Genomic DNA, 17,265 nt, shown 5'->3' on the forward strand with positions numbered 1-17,265 from the left:
AGGTGTCTAACTATAGGCCAATATCAAACCTCCCCTTTATATCCAAGATCCTAAAAAAGGTTGTAGCTCAGCAGTTATGCTCATACCTACATACTGTAGGAATAATATTCAGGAAATGTATCAGTCAGGATTTAGACCTCATCATAGCACAGAGACAGCACTGGTTTAAGTTGTAATGACCTGTTACTGGCCTCTGATCAGGGTTGTGTCTCTTTGCTGGTATTGCTTGATCTATTGCAGCCTTTGATACCATTGACCATGCTCTACTTGATAGGTTAGAACATGTTGTTGATGTTAAAGGGACAGCCCTCTCATGGATCAGGTCTTATTTTACGGATTAATATCAGTTTGTAGATCTGAATGGTGACCACTCTAAACTAAGGTAATGTTCGGTGTGTTGTCATAGCTAGTCTTGCCAGAGGTCCTGTCTGCACTTGGCACATAATTTACATTGTCCATCACCTGATTACCTAACATTTCTCTCTCTCTCTCTCTCTCTCTCTCTCTCTCTCTCTCTGTCTCTCTCTCCGTTGAGCTATATATGCCATTAGCTCCCTTAGCTCCCGGTGTTCCGAGTTCCTAGTCTTTTCTTACAGAGCTACTTAATCCTAACATCAATCCTAATGTTCTACCCCTGGTTGGAGTCTGCCTGTCAGCAATCAGGTCTGTGCTGAACTCAGAGCTTGCGATGACCCATTAGTTCCTCAGGAGCTCTCGGTTGCACTATTATAAACTGTTGTAGAAAAGACATTATTTTTACACTAAAATTTACTGTCATTTACACTATTTACTGTCCAGTGTCACCCAAATGAGTATGGATTACCTTCTGAGTATGGTTCCTCTTAAGGTTTCTTCCTCATACCATCTCAGGGAGTTTTTCCTTGCTGCCGTCACCTCCGGCTTGCTCATTAGGGATAGGGAGAGATAAATAGTATTTTAAATGTTAAGTTAATATTTTTAAAATTCATTTTAAACTTTAATTGTATATATTCAGGGGGGGCACGGTGGCTTAGTGGTTAGCACGTTCGCCTCACACCTCTAGTGTTGGGGGTTCGATACCCGCCTCCGCCTTGTGTGTGTGGAGTTTGCATGTTTTCCCCGTGCCACGGGGGTTTCCTCCGGGTACTCCGGTTTCCTCCCCCGGTCCAAAGACATGCATGGTAGGTTGATTGGCATCTCTGGAAAAATTGTCCGTAGTGTGTGAGTGAATGAGAGTGTGTGTGTGCCCTGCAATGGGTTGGCACTCCGTCCAGGGTGTATCCTGCCTTGATGCCCGATGACGCCTGAGATGAGGCACAGGCTCCCCGTGACCCGAGGTAGTTCGGATAAGTGGTAGAAAATGAATGAATGAATGAATGAATGAATGTATATTCATTTATTTATTTTTATCCTTATTTTTCTTCTTTTTATTATTATATATTTATTTATTTTTTCTCTCTTCTGTTTCCATACTTCTGTAAGGCTGCTTTGAGACAATGGGAATTGTTAAAAGCGCTATACAAATAAATTGAATTTGAATTTAAATATTCAGTCACAGGAGGAACTGAAAATTCTTCATATTTAACTGAGCCCCCCTCCTTACAGTGGGCAGGTAGTGATCGGGTCTGAAGGTTCGTTTTAATCTCAATCCATTGTGTCATTATCAGTTCACTGAATAACAACTTAACCGAGATATGTAAGTATAAGAAGCTTTGTTTCTGTATTGTTCAACACTTTAGTATGCCTTTCTATGTCTCATTATCCCTTTCCTTTCTCTAAATATTTTAGGGACACTTGCAGAGATGTGTATCCTTTATCTGCTCATATCTGCTCATGTACAGTAGCTGCTTGTGCACTGGAGTTAAAGTAGTTGTTAATGTATTAATGTATCGCTAATTTTAATGCTATGCACAATTTTTTTTTAATCCTTAACTAACACTTAGTGGAAAAATGCAGGCAAAGAAGCCAGATGAGGTAAGAAATCCTTATAAATTGACACAGACCCTATAGTCAAATTTTAACATCAATATGATCTTTTCTTGCAGTATTTCTCAATAGATGGGAACAGCCTCACAACTGCTGATTTGGTCTGTCTGGGAAAAGGCTTTTGTAAGATTAAGGTATGAAAGTTACCGCACCAGATAACCGCATTAGTTTATTCTCTAGTTCTTGGGTACGTATAAAGCTGTGGGTCTATTTCTGTCTCTTAGCTGAGTCCTGAGGCGGAAGAGCGTGTGATCAGGGCTGAAAATGTTATTGAGAAGATATTATCTGAAAATCAAGGTATATAAATATAAAAGTGGTTTGTCGTAAACTTTATGGAAATGTTTCTGGAAGTTGGTCAAAAAGCAGAAATGTAACAGCTACACAAAGAATAATGAATTTCTTGATTATGTCATTTTTTTTATTCTGTTAATGTAATTATTCTGTTGCACTTACACTATTATTCTTGAGCATAAAAAATATAGGAGGATGTTAATGTAATTGTTGATTGTTATGGCAGAGACTTTAATTGAATAATTTAGCACTATGGTAAACAACGCAGTGTAATTCAAGCCCAAAGTGGAGCTTTTGCTTCCTTTTATTACTGTGTTCTACATCCTTGTTGTATGTCTTTAATTGTGTAGTTGTTTATGGAGTTAATACAGGCTTTGGAAAATTTGCACAAACTGTCGTAAGGAAAGATCAACTCAAGTAAGTTGGATATTAACTTAATATATATTATAGATTTACAGATTCCAGGTCTGAAAATCAAAGTCTGCAAAAAAAGCTTCATGTGTTATGTGTTCATGTGTGTGTGTGTGTGTGTGTGTGTGTGTGTGTGTGTGTGTGTGTGTGTGTGTGTGTGTGTGTGTGTGTGTGTGTACATAATTTTCAGGGAGCTGCAGGAAAATCTTGTCCGCTCCACAAGTGCTGGTAAATGCTTTAAAATTTAAAAGCACACATTAATTTAAATGACTCCTTATTGATTGCTTAATTGTTGAAAGAGATCAGTGATGGTGTTTGTGTGTGTTATTGTTTTCATCACTGAGACACTGTCACATAATGCTCTGCTAAACACACAATAGTTTCTTTTGTCAAACTGGTAATACGTAATAGATCTCTACTAATAATAATATCAGCAGCCTTATATCAGCATGTGTGTGTGTTTGCAGGGGTCGGACCCCCACTGAGTCCGGAAAGGACCCGGATGCTTCTTGCTCTCAGGATTAACGTCTTAGCTAAAGGTCATAGTGGCATTTCCTTGGAGACTCTTCAAAAAATGGTGTTGGCTTTTAATGGTAGATATTTTAGAATTTAAAATGTACACCTTTTCATTTTGTTTCATTTTAGAATCATTTCTCTTTCACTGTCATTAGTGAATCATCATTCATCATCACTCATTAATTAGTCAGCAGTGGAACTATAATAATAACTGTGTGTGTGTGCATGTGTGTGTGTGTGTGTGTGTGTGTGTGTGTGTAGCCTCTTGTCTCTCCTGGGTTCCTGAGCAAGGGACCGTAGGTGCGAGTGGAGATCTGGCCCCTCTTGCTCACCTGGCTCTGGGGCTGATGGGAGAGGGACGCATGTGGTCACCACAGACCGGCTGGACTGACGCCATGACTGTGAGTCTCTCTTTCTCACAATACACTCATACACACAAATCTCACAAGCAGAAACAGTGCTATTCATCCTTTTTTCATCCTACTTCTCTTCTCAAAAGGTATTAGAAGGACACGGTCTGACCCCAATATCCCTGAAACCTAAAGAGGTATTGAAATCTTTGTTATCTTTCATTATTAAGAAACGCTGAGATGTGAGCTTGATAGTGCGACACTACATTTCAGGGAATTTCTCTGATTAACGGGACGCAGATGATCTCATCACTGGGTGCTGAGGCAGTAGAGAGAGCAGAAGCGATCTCTCGGCAAGCTGATGTCATCGCCTCTCTCACTGTAGAGATGCTGAAGGGAACCAACAAAGCTTTTGACATGGGTGAGAGTGAATGTGGTAACTTAGTGTTTAAGGTGTTGGATCACTAATCAGGTTGTGAGTTCAATCCCAGGTCCACCAAGCATCCATTTCTGGGCCATATGCCAGCTCTTAACCCTTAATTGCTCAGTTGTATAAAATGAGATAAATTAAGTCACTCTGGATATGAGTGTCTGCCAAATATAGTAAATCTAAAACATGTGTACTGTTATAGGTATTTCTTCAGCACATTTTCTGTATCTGAGCCTGAATATTTATTTGTTTTAATCATTTTGTGTGCTGGTATAAAAATAAATCTGTATTTTCTATATTTTCTACTCATAACAAAAGGTTAGTTGCTTAAACATACATATCTTGAATGGTTCACATACATGTCTCTGTATGATATCTATAGACAGACAGACAGACAGACAGACAGACAGATAGATAGATAGATAGATAGATAGATAGATAGATAGATAGATAGATAGATAGATAGATACAGTAGATAGATAGATAGTACACATGAATGCAGGTCTAGGATGCAGGTGCCAAAGTACTTCTACAGTCTCAATCTCAATAGTTCATGCAAATTTCTAAACCATTTCTACTAAATTACAATTTCTAAATAGTTAAGATAAGTTTAGACATTATACAGACATTTGGTTGGTTACAAGAAAATAACTCATTCTTTTTCAAAGGGGAAAATGATTAGCTTCAGTAACTAAGGTTAATGTTAGAGAGATATAGGAGGAGCATTTTTAGCCACTCTAAGGCAAGAATAAAGATGTTGTATTTCAATAACTGTGTATTTTATCCTGTACCAGATGTCCATGTGGTGCGGCCTCACCCGGGTCAGATTTTAGTCGCCCAGAGATTTCGCTCCTTGCTTCACTCGGACTTCTTTCCTTCAGAAATCGCAGGTACAAAAACTGAGACACAATCCTGTTGTGTTTTTGTATTCTGGAACATGTAGTGTTTAGTGTCTATAGCTCTGATTCCAGTACCATTATAATTTTAGTTTTTTTTCTTTTCAATGTTAATTTTTGTAAATCTTTTGTTTAGCTAATTAGTTACATCAAACTATCACTAAGTGTTTAGTTTTGAGTTTAAATTTCCCTGTTGATAAAACCACGTACAGTTCTTGAGTTAATCATTAACTCCTTCTAAGCATTAATGGTGAGCATGAGAAACCCTGAAGCTCTGCAGATTCAAAACAGATTCAAAAAAGAGCCCAAAGCAGATTCATATATATTTTTTAATGAATTGCTGTTGATCAAGCATATTCACTCGCATATGTAATAAAATATTTAAAGAGGTAGACTCATTGCTGTATATGTAAATATTTCTTATATGGATTTGGATTGGTTATGTCATGACTGTAAAGCCTGGAGTTCATTATTTAATGTTCAGTATTTAGCCCCATGCTGCATTTTCTGCTCACGATTCAGCTACTACTTCGGTACCAAAATATTGTTTTTTCTTGCATCTTAAGATGAGAAGTCCTATAAAGGTGTTCAAGATGCCTATACACTGCGATGTTGTCCGCAGGTATGTATGCAAATATTAAAAATTAAACCATATGTAGATTTTCATATCGAAATATTTCGCATCTGGATTTAACTAAGCATATATATGGGCTTAAAATGTATAAATTATGAAGCCAAGAACATTTCCATGGACACAAAATGCAAAAAGCACTAAAGGGATTGGGACCAACAGCTGTATAGCGTTAAAAAAACACATCAATGAGGATAAACTGAAACAAAGGCTTCATAAAGATTGGGCTATGAAGCAAGTCCAGATTGAAACTGTTTCAAAGTGATGGGCAAATCAGGGTAAGAAGTGTGGTGGCAGAGCTGGATGAAGTGAGGAACCAATCATGCTTAGTGTCTTCTGTGCAGGCCTGTGTGAGCAGTGTTATGATTTGAGGTTGTGGGATGTGTTAACCTACTGATCAGAAAGTAGCTAGTTCAAATCCCAGTGCCACCAAGCTGCCACCGCTGCACCCCAGATCAAAGCCCTTAAAACTCAATTGCTCACCTGTATCAATTACCCCTTCTCCACCAAAAAGAACCGGGTGCTAGTTCAGAGCTAGTGCTGGTGCTGGTTCAAAGCTGGTTCCACTGGCTGGTTCCACCATCAGTTAGAGAGCCATCACAGAGCCGAGTCTAACGTCATTGAATACGTATTTCCCAGCAACATTAGCGCAGCAGCGGCAAACACAAACACAACATGGACAATGACGGATGTTGCTTTACTGTTAATGCTCATGGCTTTGTGAACCTACATTGTGTACAACGTGTACGTGCAGCTCCATGTAATTTGTTTTAATCGTAGTACATAACATTATTTTATCAATAACACAGATAAATTAGCGTTAGCATGTAGCTAACTACTATCATGTGTGCTGATAAATGATCATATTGCGGTAAAGTAAAAGTGTATTAAACATTAGTATACTTAAGGTACATTCTCAAATGCGCTAACAGTAGCCCCCGCCCACAGCCCCTGACACAAGCGACACAAGCCCCGACACAAAAACTGCCTCTGTGGAAAAGGGGCATATGAGATCTCTCTGTAGGAACATCTGCCAAGTGCCGTGAATGTAAATGGTTCAGTTTGTCAGGTTCATCAACAACATGTGCCAAAAAAATGAGGACACCGACTTCCTGAAAATAATGAATGACCAGGTTTCAAATCTAGATGATCGGATTCAAACTGTAAAAGTTGTCCAGGGACCACGAGACATCATTTTAACACATGAATTGGCCACCACAGAGTCCAGACCTCAACCCCATTGAGAATCTTTAGTATGTGCTGGAGAAGACTAGCGTACGCGTTAGTTCGACTCCCCCATCATCAATACAAGATCTTGGTGAGAAACGAATGCAGCTCGGGACATAAATAAAAGTTGTAACATTGCATAAGATTATCAAAAACGATGCCACAGCGAATGTCATAATCAAAGCAGAAAGTGGTCCAATCAAATATTAGAGTGTATGTTTGTTTTGTTATATTTTGTCCAGAACGTGTATTTTAACTGACATGGCTTTCACATTATTCTGTAGGTGCATGGAATAACTAATGACACAATTTCTTTTGTGAAGTGTATTCTCAACACTGAGCTGAACAGTGCCACAGATAATCCTGTATCCTCTTTGAACGTCTTACAGTATATGTTAAGTACTCCTACCTACAGTAAGCAAAGTTACACACTGTGCTTGTTTTATTGGACATGTTTATCCAATAGAAAGCAAGGCACTGAGACAACATCAGTACTTAACCTCTTGTCTATCAGCTGGTTTTCCCAGAGCGAGGAATCACTATATCAGCGGGAAACTTCCACGGCGAATATCCTGCTAAGGTTTATTCAGTCATTTTCACTATGATGAATTCACTTCTTTGTGCCAGCTATTAGAGATAATTAAAGATCAGCTGTCATTTTGTCAATCACATTCTGATACTCTGGGCTGATTTATATGTGAACATCAGAACAAATGGCTTTGAGGTGTTAATAGAAATGTAGTGACATAATTATACAGTGGAACAGCATAGTTATATTCTATAATTTCTTATAAATACTTATGAATAAATTTCATTTGACAATTTTTATTAGCATACTTATGACACTTTTATGACACATTAATTATATACTCTGTTCCCTGTTCTTACATTATCAATATTTTGTAATATATAAAAGATTTCATAATGGAAATGCAAGCTTTTTCAACTTTTTATTGTTCCAGCTATTTGATGTAATAAATGTGATTTCATTAACCCTAAACATTCCCCACTTCCTTTCTAAGGCTCTGGACTTCCTGGCTATAGGAGTGCATGAGCTGGGGAGTATTAGTGAGCGGCGCATCGAGAGGCTGTGTAATCCCTCCCTCAGTAATCTCCCTGCCTTCCTGGTGAAAGATGGAGGATTAAACACGGGCTTCATGATGGCCCACTGCACTGCTGCTGCCCTGGGTGATAATCTAATTCCATACTTGTTCTCACACAAAAATGACACAGTATTATATGACATTGTACTATTTTCTTAAACCACTGTAGTGTCAGAGAATAAGGTGCTGTGCCACCCGGCCTCTGTGGACTCTCTGTCCACCAGTGCAGCTACAGAGGACCATGTGTCTATGGGTGGCTGGGCAGCCAGAAAGGCCCTGAAGGTGGTCGAGCACGTGGAGCAGGGTACGGCCTGTTATGTCCAAAATGATTGGAAATGGGTGTTTAAGGATACATTTCTCTTTAATATACTTTCTATTACTGTCTGCAGTCCTTGCCATAGAGTTACTCACTGCCTGTCAGGCTCTGGAGTTCCACCGGCCCTTAAAGACCACAGCACCTCTGGAGAAGGTCTACGAGCTGCTGCGCTCTGTAGTCAGGTGATCACCAGACACACTCCCAAATAAAGCAATTATACTTTTACTCCAGGAACAGGAGTAGAACACTTTGTTTGTTTTTGGCTTGTATTGTTGATGAAGGAAAATTGTGCATTTTTGTGCATCAGGCCCTGGGACAAAGATCGTGTTATGAGCTCTGATATTGAAGAAGCTCACAAGCTCGTCTTAGAGGAGAAGGTAAGTCATTTCCATTTTCTAAACAGAGGGCTGATGATGATATTGATGATGATGAAGATGATGATGATGATGATGATATGTGTTCAGGTGTGGGAGGCAGTTCTACCATATATGGAGCAGTATAAGAAGAATGACCACCAACATCTCTTGTTCTAATCTCTCATCTGAATTGCTTTTGTTATAATACAGTAAAATATAGCTCGGAAGCAGACGACTAAATTTGTTGAATCTTTTTAATTCAAATAAAAGGGTAAAAGAGACAACATAATACAATACACAATGATGTAATGAGTAGTATTTTGAGCTTGTGGATTTTTTTTGAGTGTTATTTTAAAAAAAAATCTGTAAGTAGAATTAGTTGTATTGATAAGTAGGAAAATTAATGAATTTCTAGAAATTAAAAATAAAATTATATTACATCATGTTTATTTCACATAATCCAATTTTTAATTTGAATTGAAAATAAATACAATGCATCATAAGAAATTATGTTCTGTTGACATTCACTGGAATATTTTATTAGAGAGAGAGAGAGAGAGAGAGAGAGAGAGAGAGAGAGAGAGAGAGAGAGAATATTCATTACCTAAAGTACAGATCTGTAGTAAAGACAGGAAGGGAACAGAGTTTGAGAGAAAAGAGATACAGAGTTGAAATACAGAGATGGAGATGGAGACAAACCTGAGAAAGGTTTTTTTATGGAGCAAGGACCATTTTTTCCTACACTTTCAAAGGAAGGAGAAGCTGTAGTTAGCATGGTACAGCATGAAGGCATGAAGAAGAGGGTTAGTGAAGGGAGGATTATGTTAAGAACCCAATCTTATCATTTAATAGTAGTATGGTTGGTACAAGTCAATTATTTTAATAACTATATATATTTTTTTCATTTTCATCATTCACTAGAAGTCTGGAGTCTGGGTAATATCCAACTCAGTTTTGTAAGAATTTAAATTTTTATTTTTCAAGAAAAAATATTTTGTCATTTCCTTGTAATTATAATATAATATAATATAATATAATATAATATAATATAATATAATATAATATAATATAATATAATACTGCACCAATCTATTTGACTTCATTTTCCCAGAAAACTCAAATTAAATATATTAATATTGTAATTATCAATTATTATGCACGAGACACTTTTCTATTGACAATATGCAAAGTGCTGCAAAATGTGTTCTGCTTTTTTTTAAAACCTAGTAATTTTGAGGTGATATTTGATATTTTGAGGTGATTTTTGTGTAAAAATGGTCATTGTTTGTGAATCATGAATGACACATATGATTTTATTCGTTTATTTGTTCCTCGTGTAGTAACAGAAAAAAACAAGTCTAAAAGACTGCACAAATCTGAACTGCACACAAACACACGCATACACACACGCATACACATGCATACACATGCACACACACACACAATCATCAATCAATCATTTCAGTTGATGACATCACTATTATCCACCATAGTGCTGCTTTCCACAGTTTCCAAATGTACTGCAGATTCTGTCTGATTTATCCAGTAAATCATTGACAGAACATGACCTGAGCTTAAAGAGCATCTGTGATCTTTTCAGCTATTCTGGAGCAGGTCATATGAACCTCCATCAACAACCTGGTGCTTGTCATCTTTCTACAAGTTAACACAGTCACGTATTAGTACTGCCCATAAGATGTTAACACAGTAATCTGCAGTAATATTTAACTATAGTATCAGAGCCATACTTACGTTTTCTTCAGGGAGGTCTGGGGCACTAGGGGCAGTTGTAGACTCATACATGGGATTACTGATATACGGTGTCAGTTCAGGTGAGCTGTGTTCATCCTTCTCATCCTCCTGAAAAGAAGTACATATGGAAGTTAACGTAGAGGCCAAGAACAGGAAATTACCAGTGAATTGATTTCTAACAAAATTTTTTTCACCATGTTGTGGCTTAGACAACAGACAAAATATAGGAAGAGAAATAAAGCAAGAGGAAAATAATTATCCATGAACCAAAAAAAGCAAAAGGGTATAAAAGCAAGAAAAGAATATTTAGAATACCGGATTTTACAGAACATCAGAACAGAACATACATAGAGAACATTACATAGAGAATATTTATGTAACCAAACATACTAAAAATTCGCTTGTTTGCATAAGTTAATAAACAATAAAACACACCAGGGTATGCTGTTATAGAAGAGTTACTGTTAACACCCTGAAGTGTATTATTCCCCTTCAACAAACCTCATTATTCCAACGCTTACATTTGTTATTAAGTTAAGGACACCTATACATGTCCGTGAAACAATTCAGTTCCCTGACGTCACTCATATTATAGCACTTATAAACAGCCTATCACAAGCCTCTAAGTTAATAAGGCAAACATGTAGCTCGTCATATCGTTGAGAAACCACAACGTAGTCTAAGACGTTCCTGATGTAAAGAGCTGATACTTTAACCTCCTCCCGTAAATGTTAATACTCGTTACAGATGTCTTTACCATATCAATTACCAACGTTTTTCTTCGCTAGATAAAGACACTTTTTTATTGATTGATTATAAATTTCAGATTATGCAATGCATACAAATCCTTATTGTTTTATATTAGAAAGATCATTTTAATATTAACTTTTAACAATCAGAACTGCTATCATATCTATAGTGGTACAGGAAATTAATCAGTACCTTAACTTGTTTAACACAAGGCCTATTTTTGCTTGAAATCGACGTGTAAAATGAGTACGTCACAAAAACCACAAGGTGCATTTGAATAATTCTGGTACTTAGAATATATATTAGAGTATATATATGTCCAGGTCAGAGTAAGAGAAGATGGAACACAGCACAAAATATGGTTAATAAAAAAAGTTTCCTTGTTGCTTACAGAGTTTGGTGTTAGAATTATGTTTTGTTTACAACAAAACATAATTATGTTCAAATCAATTAATTATGTACAAATCAGAATTATGCAGGCAAACATATAGGACCATCAGCTACAGCATTAGAAATAAAGCAAGATATTTGAGTAACAATATGGAAATGCTTATATTTATTTATTTATTTATTTATTTATTTATTTATTTATTTATTTATTTTTCAAGCTGCCAAAGATAAACAGTAGTTACATGCCTAATTTATGTTCACATCGTAAACCAGCCCAGCCCTCGTCACAGAAACAAGAGCCTGTTCCTTCTCGACCCTCGTTACATGTTCCATGCTCTGTGCAGGTGCAGGCTATTAGAAGAGAAAGAAAATGTAAAAATAAATAGAATACATAGATAGAATACTTTCCTTCCCTATCAGAATTATTCTTTTATACTTCGAATGAATCCTCCTAAACATGTGAAGTGCAAATGTTTTCACCCTCATGCTTTCAGAAGGAATAATGCACAATATAGATCTACAAATTCATTTTTAATTATGAAAATGAAGATAGATCTGTTGTATACATGTGGATCTTTAGTCTGTTAAGGGAAAACTGGACACAAGGCAGGAATACACTAAGAATAAGAAGATAACAAGCACCAACATGTACACAAGCATTCACACCTAGGGCCATAATTTATATGGCATGTTTTTGGAAAGTTAGATGGAAAGTGAAAAATAGAAAAGACACAGATATGTGGAGAATATACAAAACTTCCCTCCACTCTGTCATTAGTAGTCAACTTTATAATTTAGAAATGCTGAATGCTTATATATGATAAAAAAAAAAAAATTAAAAAAAACACACACACATACACACCTTTGCAGTCAGGTCCGAAGTGTCCGTCAATGCACAGTTCACAGGCCACGCCCTGAAACCCTTCATCACATGTGCAAGTACCATTTCCTAGAAGCTCCTCATCACAACGCCCACGGTTACTGCCCACGGTTACGAATATCCTGCTAAGGTTTATTCAGTCATTTTCACTATGATGAATTCACTTCTTTGTGCCAGCTATTAGAGATAATTAAAGATCAGCTGTCATTTTGTCAATCACATTCTGATACTCTGGGCTGATTTATATGTGAACATCAGAACAAATGGCTTTGTGGTGTTAATAGAAATGTAGTGACATAATTATACAGTGGAACAGCATAGTTATATTCTATAATTTCTTATGAATAAATTTCATTTGACAATTTTTATTAGCATACTTATGACACTTTTATGACACATTAATTATATACTCTGTTCCCTGTTCTTACATTATCAATATTTTGTAATATATAAAAGATTTCATAATGGAAATGCAAGCTTTTTAACTTTTTATTGTTCCAGCTATTTGATGTAATAAATGTGATTTCATTAACCCTAAACATTCCCCACTTCCTTTCTAAGGCTCTGGACTTCCTGGCTATAGGAGTGCATGAGCTGGGGAGTATTAGTGAGCGGCGCATCGAGAGGCTGTGTAATCCCTCCCTCAGTAATCTCCCTGCCTTCCTGGTGAAAGATGGAGGATTAAACACGGGCTTCATGATGGCCCACTGCACTGCTGCTGCCCTGGGTGATAATCTAATTCCATACTTGTTCTCACACAAAAATGACACAGTATTATATGACATTGTACTATTTTCTTAAACCACTGTAGTGTCAGAGAATAAGGTGCTGTGCCACCCGGCCTCTGTGGACTCTCTGTCCACAAGTGCAGCTACAGAGGACCATGTGTCTATGGGTGGCTGGGCAGCCAGAAAGGCCCTGAAGGTGGTCGAGCACGTGGAGCAGGGTACGGCCTGTTATGTCCAAAATGATTGGAAATGGGTGTTTAAGGATACATTTCTCTTTAATATACTTTCTATTACTGTCTGCAGTCCTTGCCATAGAGTTACTCACTGCCTGTCAGGCTCTGGAGTTCCACCGGCCCTTAAAGACCACAGCACCTCTGGAGAAGGTCTACGAGCTGCTGCGCTCTGTAGTCAGGTGATCACCAGACACACTCCCAAATAAAGCAATTATACTTTTACTCCAAGAACAGGAGTAGAACACTTTGTTTGTTTTTGGCTTGTATTGTTGATGAAGGAAAATTGTGCATTTTTGTGCATCAGGCCCTGGGACAAAGATCGTGTTATGAGCTCTGATATTGAAGAAGCTCACAAGCTCGTCTTAGAGGAGAAGGTAAGTCATTTCCATTTTCTAAACAGAGGGCTGATGATGATATTGATGATGATGAAGATGATGATGATGATGATATGTGTTCAGGTGTGGGAGGCAGTTCTACCATATATGGAGCAGTATAAGAAGAATGACCACCAACATCTCTTGTTCTAATCTCTCATCTGAATTGCTTTTGTTATAATACAGTAAAATATAGCTCGGAAGCAGACGACTAAATTTGTTGAATCTTTTTAATTCAAATAAAAGGGTAAAAGAGACAACATAATACAATACACAATGATGTAATGAGTAGTATTTTGAGCTTGTGGATTTTTTTTGAGTGTTATTTTAAAAAAAAATCTGTAAGTAGAATTAGTTGTATTGATAAGTAGGAAAATTAATGAATTTCTAGAAATTAAAAATAGAATTATATTACATCATGTTTATTTCACATAATCCAATTTTTAATTTGAATTGAAAATAAATACAATGCATCATAAGAAATTATGTACTGTTGACATTCACTGGAATATTTTATTAGAGAGAGAGAGAGAGAGAGAGAGAGAGTGAGAGAGAGTGAGAGAGAGAGAGAGAGAGAGAGAGAGAGAGAGAATATTCATTACCTAAAGTACAGATCTGTAGTAAAGACAGGAAGGGAACAGAGTTTGAGAGAAAAGAGATACAGAGTTGAAATACAGAGATGGAGATGGAGACAAACCTGAGAAAGGTTTTTTTATGGAGCAAGGACCATTTTTTCCTACACTTTCAAAGGAAGGAGAAGCTGTAGTTAGCATGGTACAGCATGAAGGCATGAAGAAGAGGGTTAGTGAAGGGAGGATTATGTTAAGAACCCAATCTTATCATTTAATAGTAGTATGGTTGGTACAAGTCAATTATTTTAATAACTATATATATTTTTTTCATTTTCATCATTCACTAGAAGTCTGGAGTCTGGGTAATATCCAACTCAGTTTTGTAAGAATTTAAATTTTTATTTTTCAAGAAAAAATATTTTGTCATTTCCTTGTAATTATAATATAATATAATATAATATAATATAATATAATATAATATAATATAATATAATATAATATAATATAATATAATATAATACTAAACTGCACCAATCTATTTGACTTCATTTTCCCAGAAAACTCAAATTAAATATATTAATATTGTAATTATCAATTATTATGCACGAGACACTTTTCTATTGACAATATGCAAAGTGCTGCAAAATGTGTTCTGCTTTTTTTTAAAACCTAGTAATTTTGAGGTGATATTTGATATTTTGAGGTGATTTTTTTGTGTAAAAATGGTCATTGTTTGTGAATCATGACCGACACATGATTTTATTCGTTTATTTGTTCCTCGTGTAGTAACAGAAAAAAACAAGTCTAAAAGACTGCACAAATCTGAACTGCACACAAACACACGCATACACACACGCATACACATGCATACACATGCACACACACACACACAATCATCAATCAATCATTTCAGTTGATGACATCACTATTATCCACCATAATGCTGCTTTCCACAGTTTCCAAATGTACTGCAGATTCTGTCTGATTTATCCAGTAAATCATTGACAGAACATGACCTGAGCTTAAAGAGCATCTGTGATCTTTTCAGCTATTCTGGAGCAGGTCATATGAACCTCCATCAACAACCTGGTGCTTGTCATCTTTCTACAAGTTAACACAGTCACGTATTAGTACTGCCCATAAGATGTTAACACAGTAATCTGCAGTAATATTTAACTATAGTATCAGAGCCATACTTACGTTTTCTTCAGGGAGGTCTGGGGCACTAGGGGCAGTTGTAGACTCATACATAGGATTACTGATATACGGTGTCAGTTCAGGTGAGCTGTGTTCATCCTTCTCATCCTCCTGAAAAGAAGTACATATGGAAGTTAACGTAGAGGCCAAGAACAGGAAATTACCAGTGAATTGATTTCTAACAAAAATTTTTTTCACCAGACAAAATATAGGAAGAGAAATAAAGCAAGAGGAAAATAATTATCCATGAACCAAAAAAAGCAAAAGGGTATAAAAGCAAGAAAAGAATATTTAGAATACCGGATTTTACAGAACATCAGAACAGAACATACATAGAGAACATTACATAGAGAATATTTATGTAACCAAACATACTAAAAATTCGCTTGTTTGCATAAGTTAATAAACAATAAAACACACCAGGGTATGCTGTTATAGAAGAGTTACTGTTAACACCCTGAAGTGTATTATTCCCCTTCAACAAACCTCATTATTCCAACGCTTACATTTGTTATTAAGTTAAGGACACCTATACATGTCCGTGAAACAATTCAGTTCCCTGACGTCACTCATATTATAGCACTTATAAACAGCCTATCACAAGCCTCTAAGTTAATAAGGCAAACATGTAGCTCGTCATATCGTTGAGAAACCACAACGTAGTCTAAGACGTTCCTGATGTAAAGAGCTGATACTTTAACCTCCTCCCGTAAATGTTAATACTCGTTACAGACGTCTTTACCATATCAATTACCAACGTTTTTCTTCGTTAGATAAAGACACTTTTTTATTGATTGATTATAAATTTCAGATTATGCAATGCATACAAATCCTTATTGTTTTATATTAGAAAGATCATTTTAATATTAACTTTTAACAATCAGAACTGCTATCTTATCTATAGTGGTACAGGAAATTAATCAGTACCTTAACTTGTTTAACACGAGGCCTATTTTTGCTTGAAATCGACGTGTAAAATGAGTACGTCACAAAAACCACAAGGTGCATTTGAATAATTCTGGTACTTAGAATATATATTAGAGTATATATATGTCCAGGTCAGAGTAAGAGAAGATGGAACACAGCACACAATATGGTTAATAAAAAAAAGTTTCCTTGTTGCTTACAGAGTTTGGTGTTAGAATTATGTTTTGTTTAGGTGGAAATGGTCTTTGTAATCTTATAGCTGAGCTTCTTCCTGTACTTCCTTATTCTGCATGTGTAGATACATTTAGGCTTTGTATGTTTAAGAAAGGATTTATAATGTCTGTCCTGCTACAGTGGAAGGTGTTCGTTAGACTCGATATCTGAACATCACCGTTATGTTTATTTGTCTTCTTCATTTTGTCCCAAAACTTTTGCAGATACAGTCTTTTGCTTTTGACTGTATTTACATACATTATGCAAGTCTGATTGAGTTTCTTTACTTCATTCTGGTTATTGTTTAGTGGTTACTTATAGTACTACAATAAGTAATAATACTACTACTACTACTACTACTACTACTACTACTAATAATAAATAATAATAAATAATAACAATAATAATAATAATAATAACAATAATGATGAAAATAATAAATACTGGTATAGATATAATAAAAACACACACACCCTAAAATAGTGGAACTGGAATGGTTTGGTTTGGCGGTTGTAGAAGTGATAAGCCACGAATCCTGCAGCGACAATAAGAATAACTAGCAGCATGACACCGATCCCCATTCCTGCTGTATGTGCTGGTGGAAGGGATGAGGGTGGAGGTGGTGGGGCTTTCAGTGGCCCCTGCAGCACATGGATGATCCCATTGGATGCAAGAATGTCAGATTCAATGATGTAACGGTCGTTGACATATCCAGAAGAAGCCTAAAGAGAGGAAGGCTTTTATTAATAATTATCAA

The 17,265-nt window shown here is 36.4% G+C and overlaps 2 protein-coding genes and 1 long non-coding RNA gene across 4 annotated transcripts in view; 1 reads left to right on the forward strand and 2 right to left on the reverse strand.

The window, feature by feature from the left end:
- The first annotated feature begins 1,544 nt into the window (after positions 1-1,544).
- On the forward strand, positions 1,545-14,042 carry LOC132858785 (histidine ammonia-lyase-like). 2 transcript variants are annotated; one of them, XM_060889240.1, is made up of 24 exons: positions 1,545-1,675; positions 1,768-1,785; positions 1,923-1,953; positions 2,025-2,099; positions 2,190-2,262; positions 2,607-2,673; positions 2,858-2,895; positions 3,135-3,260; positions 3,445-3,584; positions 3,683-3,730; positions 3,807-3,954; positions 4,758-4,853; positions 5,426-5,481; positions 7,002-7,082; positions 7,232-7,297; positions 7,740-7,905; positions 7,990-8,124; positions 8,210-8,318; positions 8,444-8,513; positions 12,826-12,991; positions 13,076-13,210; positions 13,296-13,404; positions 13,530-13,599; positions 13,684-14,042. In XM_060889240.1, coding segments are annotated over exons 1-24 (2,094 nt in total). In that variant the 5' UTR covers positions 1,545-1,673; the 3' UTR covers positions 13,753-14,042. The 2 variants fall into 2 exon arrangements, with proteins under 2 accessions (XP_060745223.1, XP_060745224.1); XM_060889241.1 differs by lacking the exons at positions 12,826-12,991; positions 13,076-13,210; positions 13,296-13,404; positions 13,530-13,599; positions 13,684-14,042 and adding an exon at positions 8,601-8,974 and having other exon boundaries at positions 1,585-1,675.
- Positions 9,801-10,440, reverse strand: LOC132858786 (uncharacterized). The gene is made up of 2 exons (XR_009649652.1): positions 10,245-10,440; positions 9,801-10,148 (listed from the first exon to the last, which is right to left on the reverse strand). It is a non-coding gene; the product is annotated as an uncharacterized LOC132858786 (long non-coding RNA).
- An 883-nt stretch (positions 14,043-14,925) lies between the features above and the next one.
- The window catches only part of stab2 (stabilin 2), a 41,168-nt gene continuing 38,828 nt past the window's right edge, over positions 14,926-17,265 (reverse strand). The window contains exons 66-68 of the mRNA XM_060889239.1: positions 16,982-17,230; positions 15,372-15,479; positions 14,926-15,275 (exon numbers count right to left, since the gene is read on the reverse strand). Of these exons, the coding sequence (XP_060745222.1) occupies positions 15,216-15,275; positions 15,372-15,479; positions 16,982-17,230 (417 nt within the window). The 3' untranslated portion in view covers positions 14,926-15,215. The remainder of the gene's footprint in view (positions 15,276-15,371; positions 15,480-16,981; positions 17,231-17,265) is intronic.

Source organism: Tachysurus vachellii, chromosome 16 (assembly GCF_030014155.1).
Source record: "Tachysurus vachellii isolate PV-2020 chromosome 16, HZAU_Pvac_v1, whole genome shotgun sequence".
Taxonomy (NCBI): Eukaryota; Metazoa; Chordata; class Actinopteri; order Siluriformes; family Bagridae; genus Tachysurus; species Tachysurus vachellii.

What these genes read in the sequence shown, in the direction of transcription:
- LOC132858785 (XM_060889240.1), top strand. An exon ending in TATCCCTGAAACCTAAAGAG is followed by an intron (nt 3,731 to 3,806) that starts GTATTGAAATCT and finishes ACTACATTTCAG; the next exon opens with GGAATTTCTCTGATTAACGG. An exon ending in AGCTCGTCTTAGAGGAGAAG is followed by an intron (nt 8,514 to 12,825) that starts GTAAGTCATTTC and finishes TTCCTTTCTAAG; the next exon opens with GCTCTGGACTTCCTGGCTAT.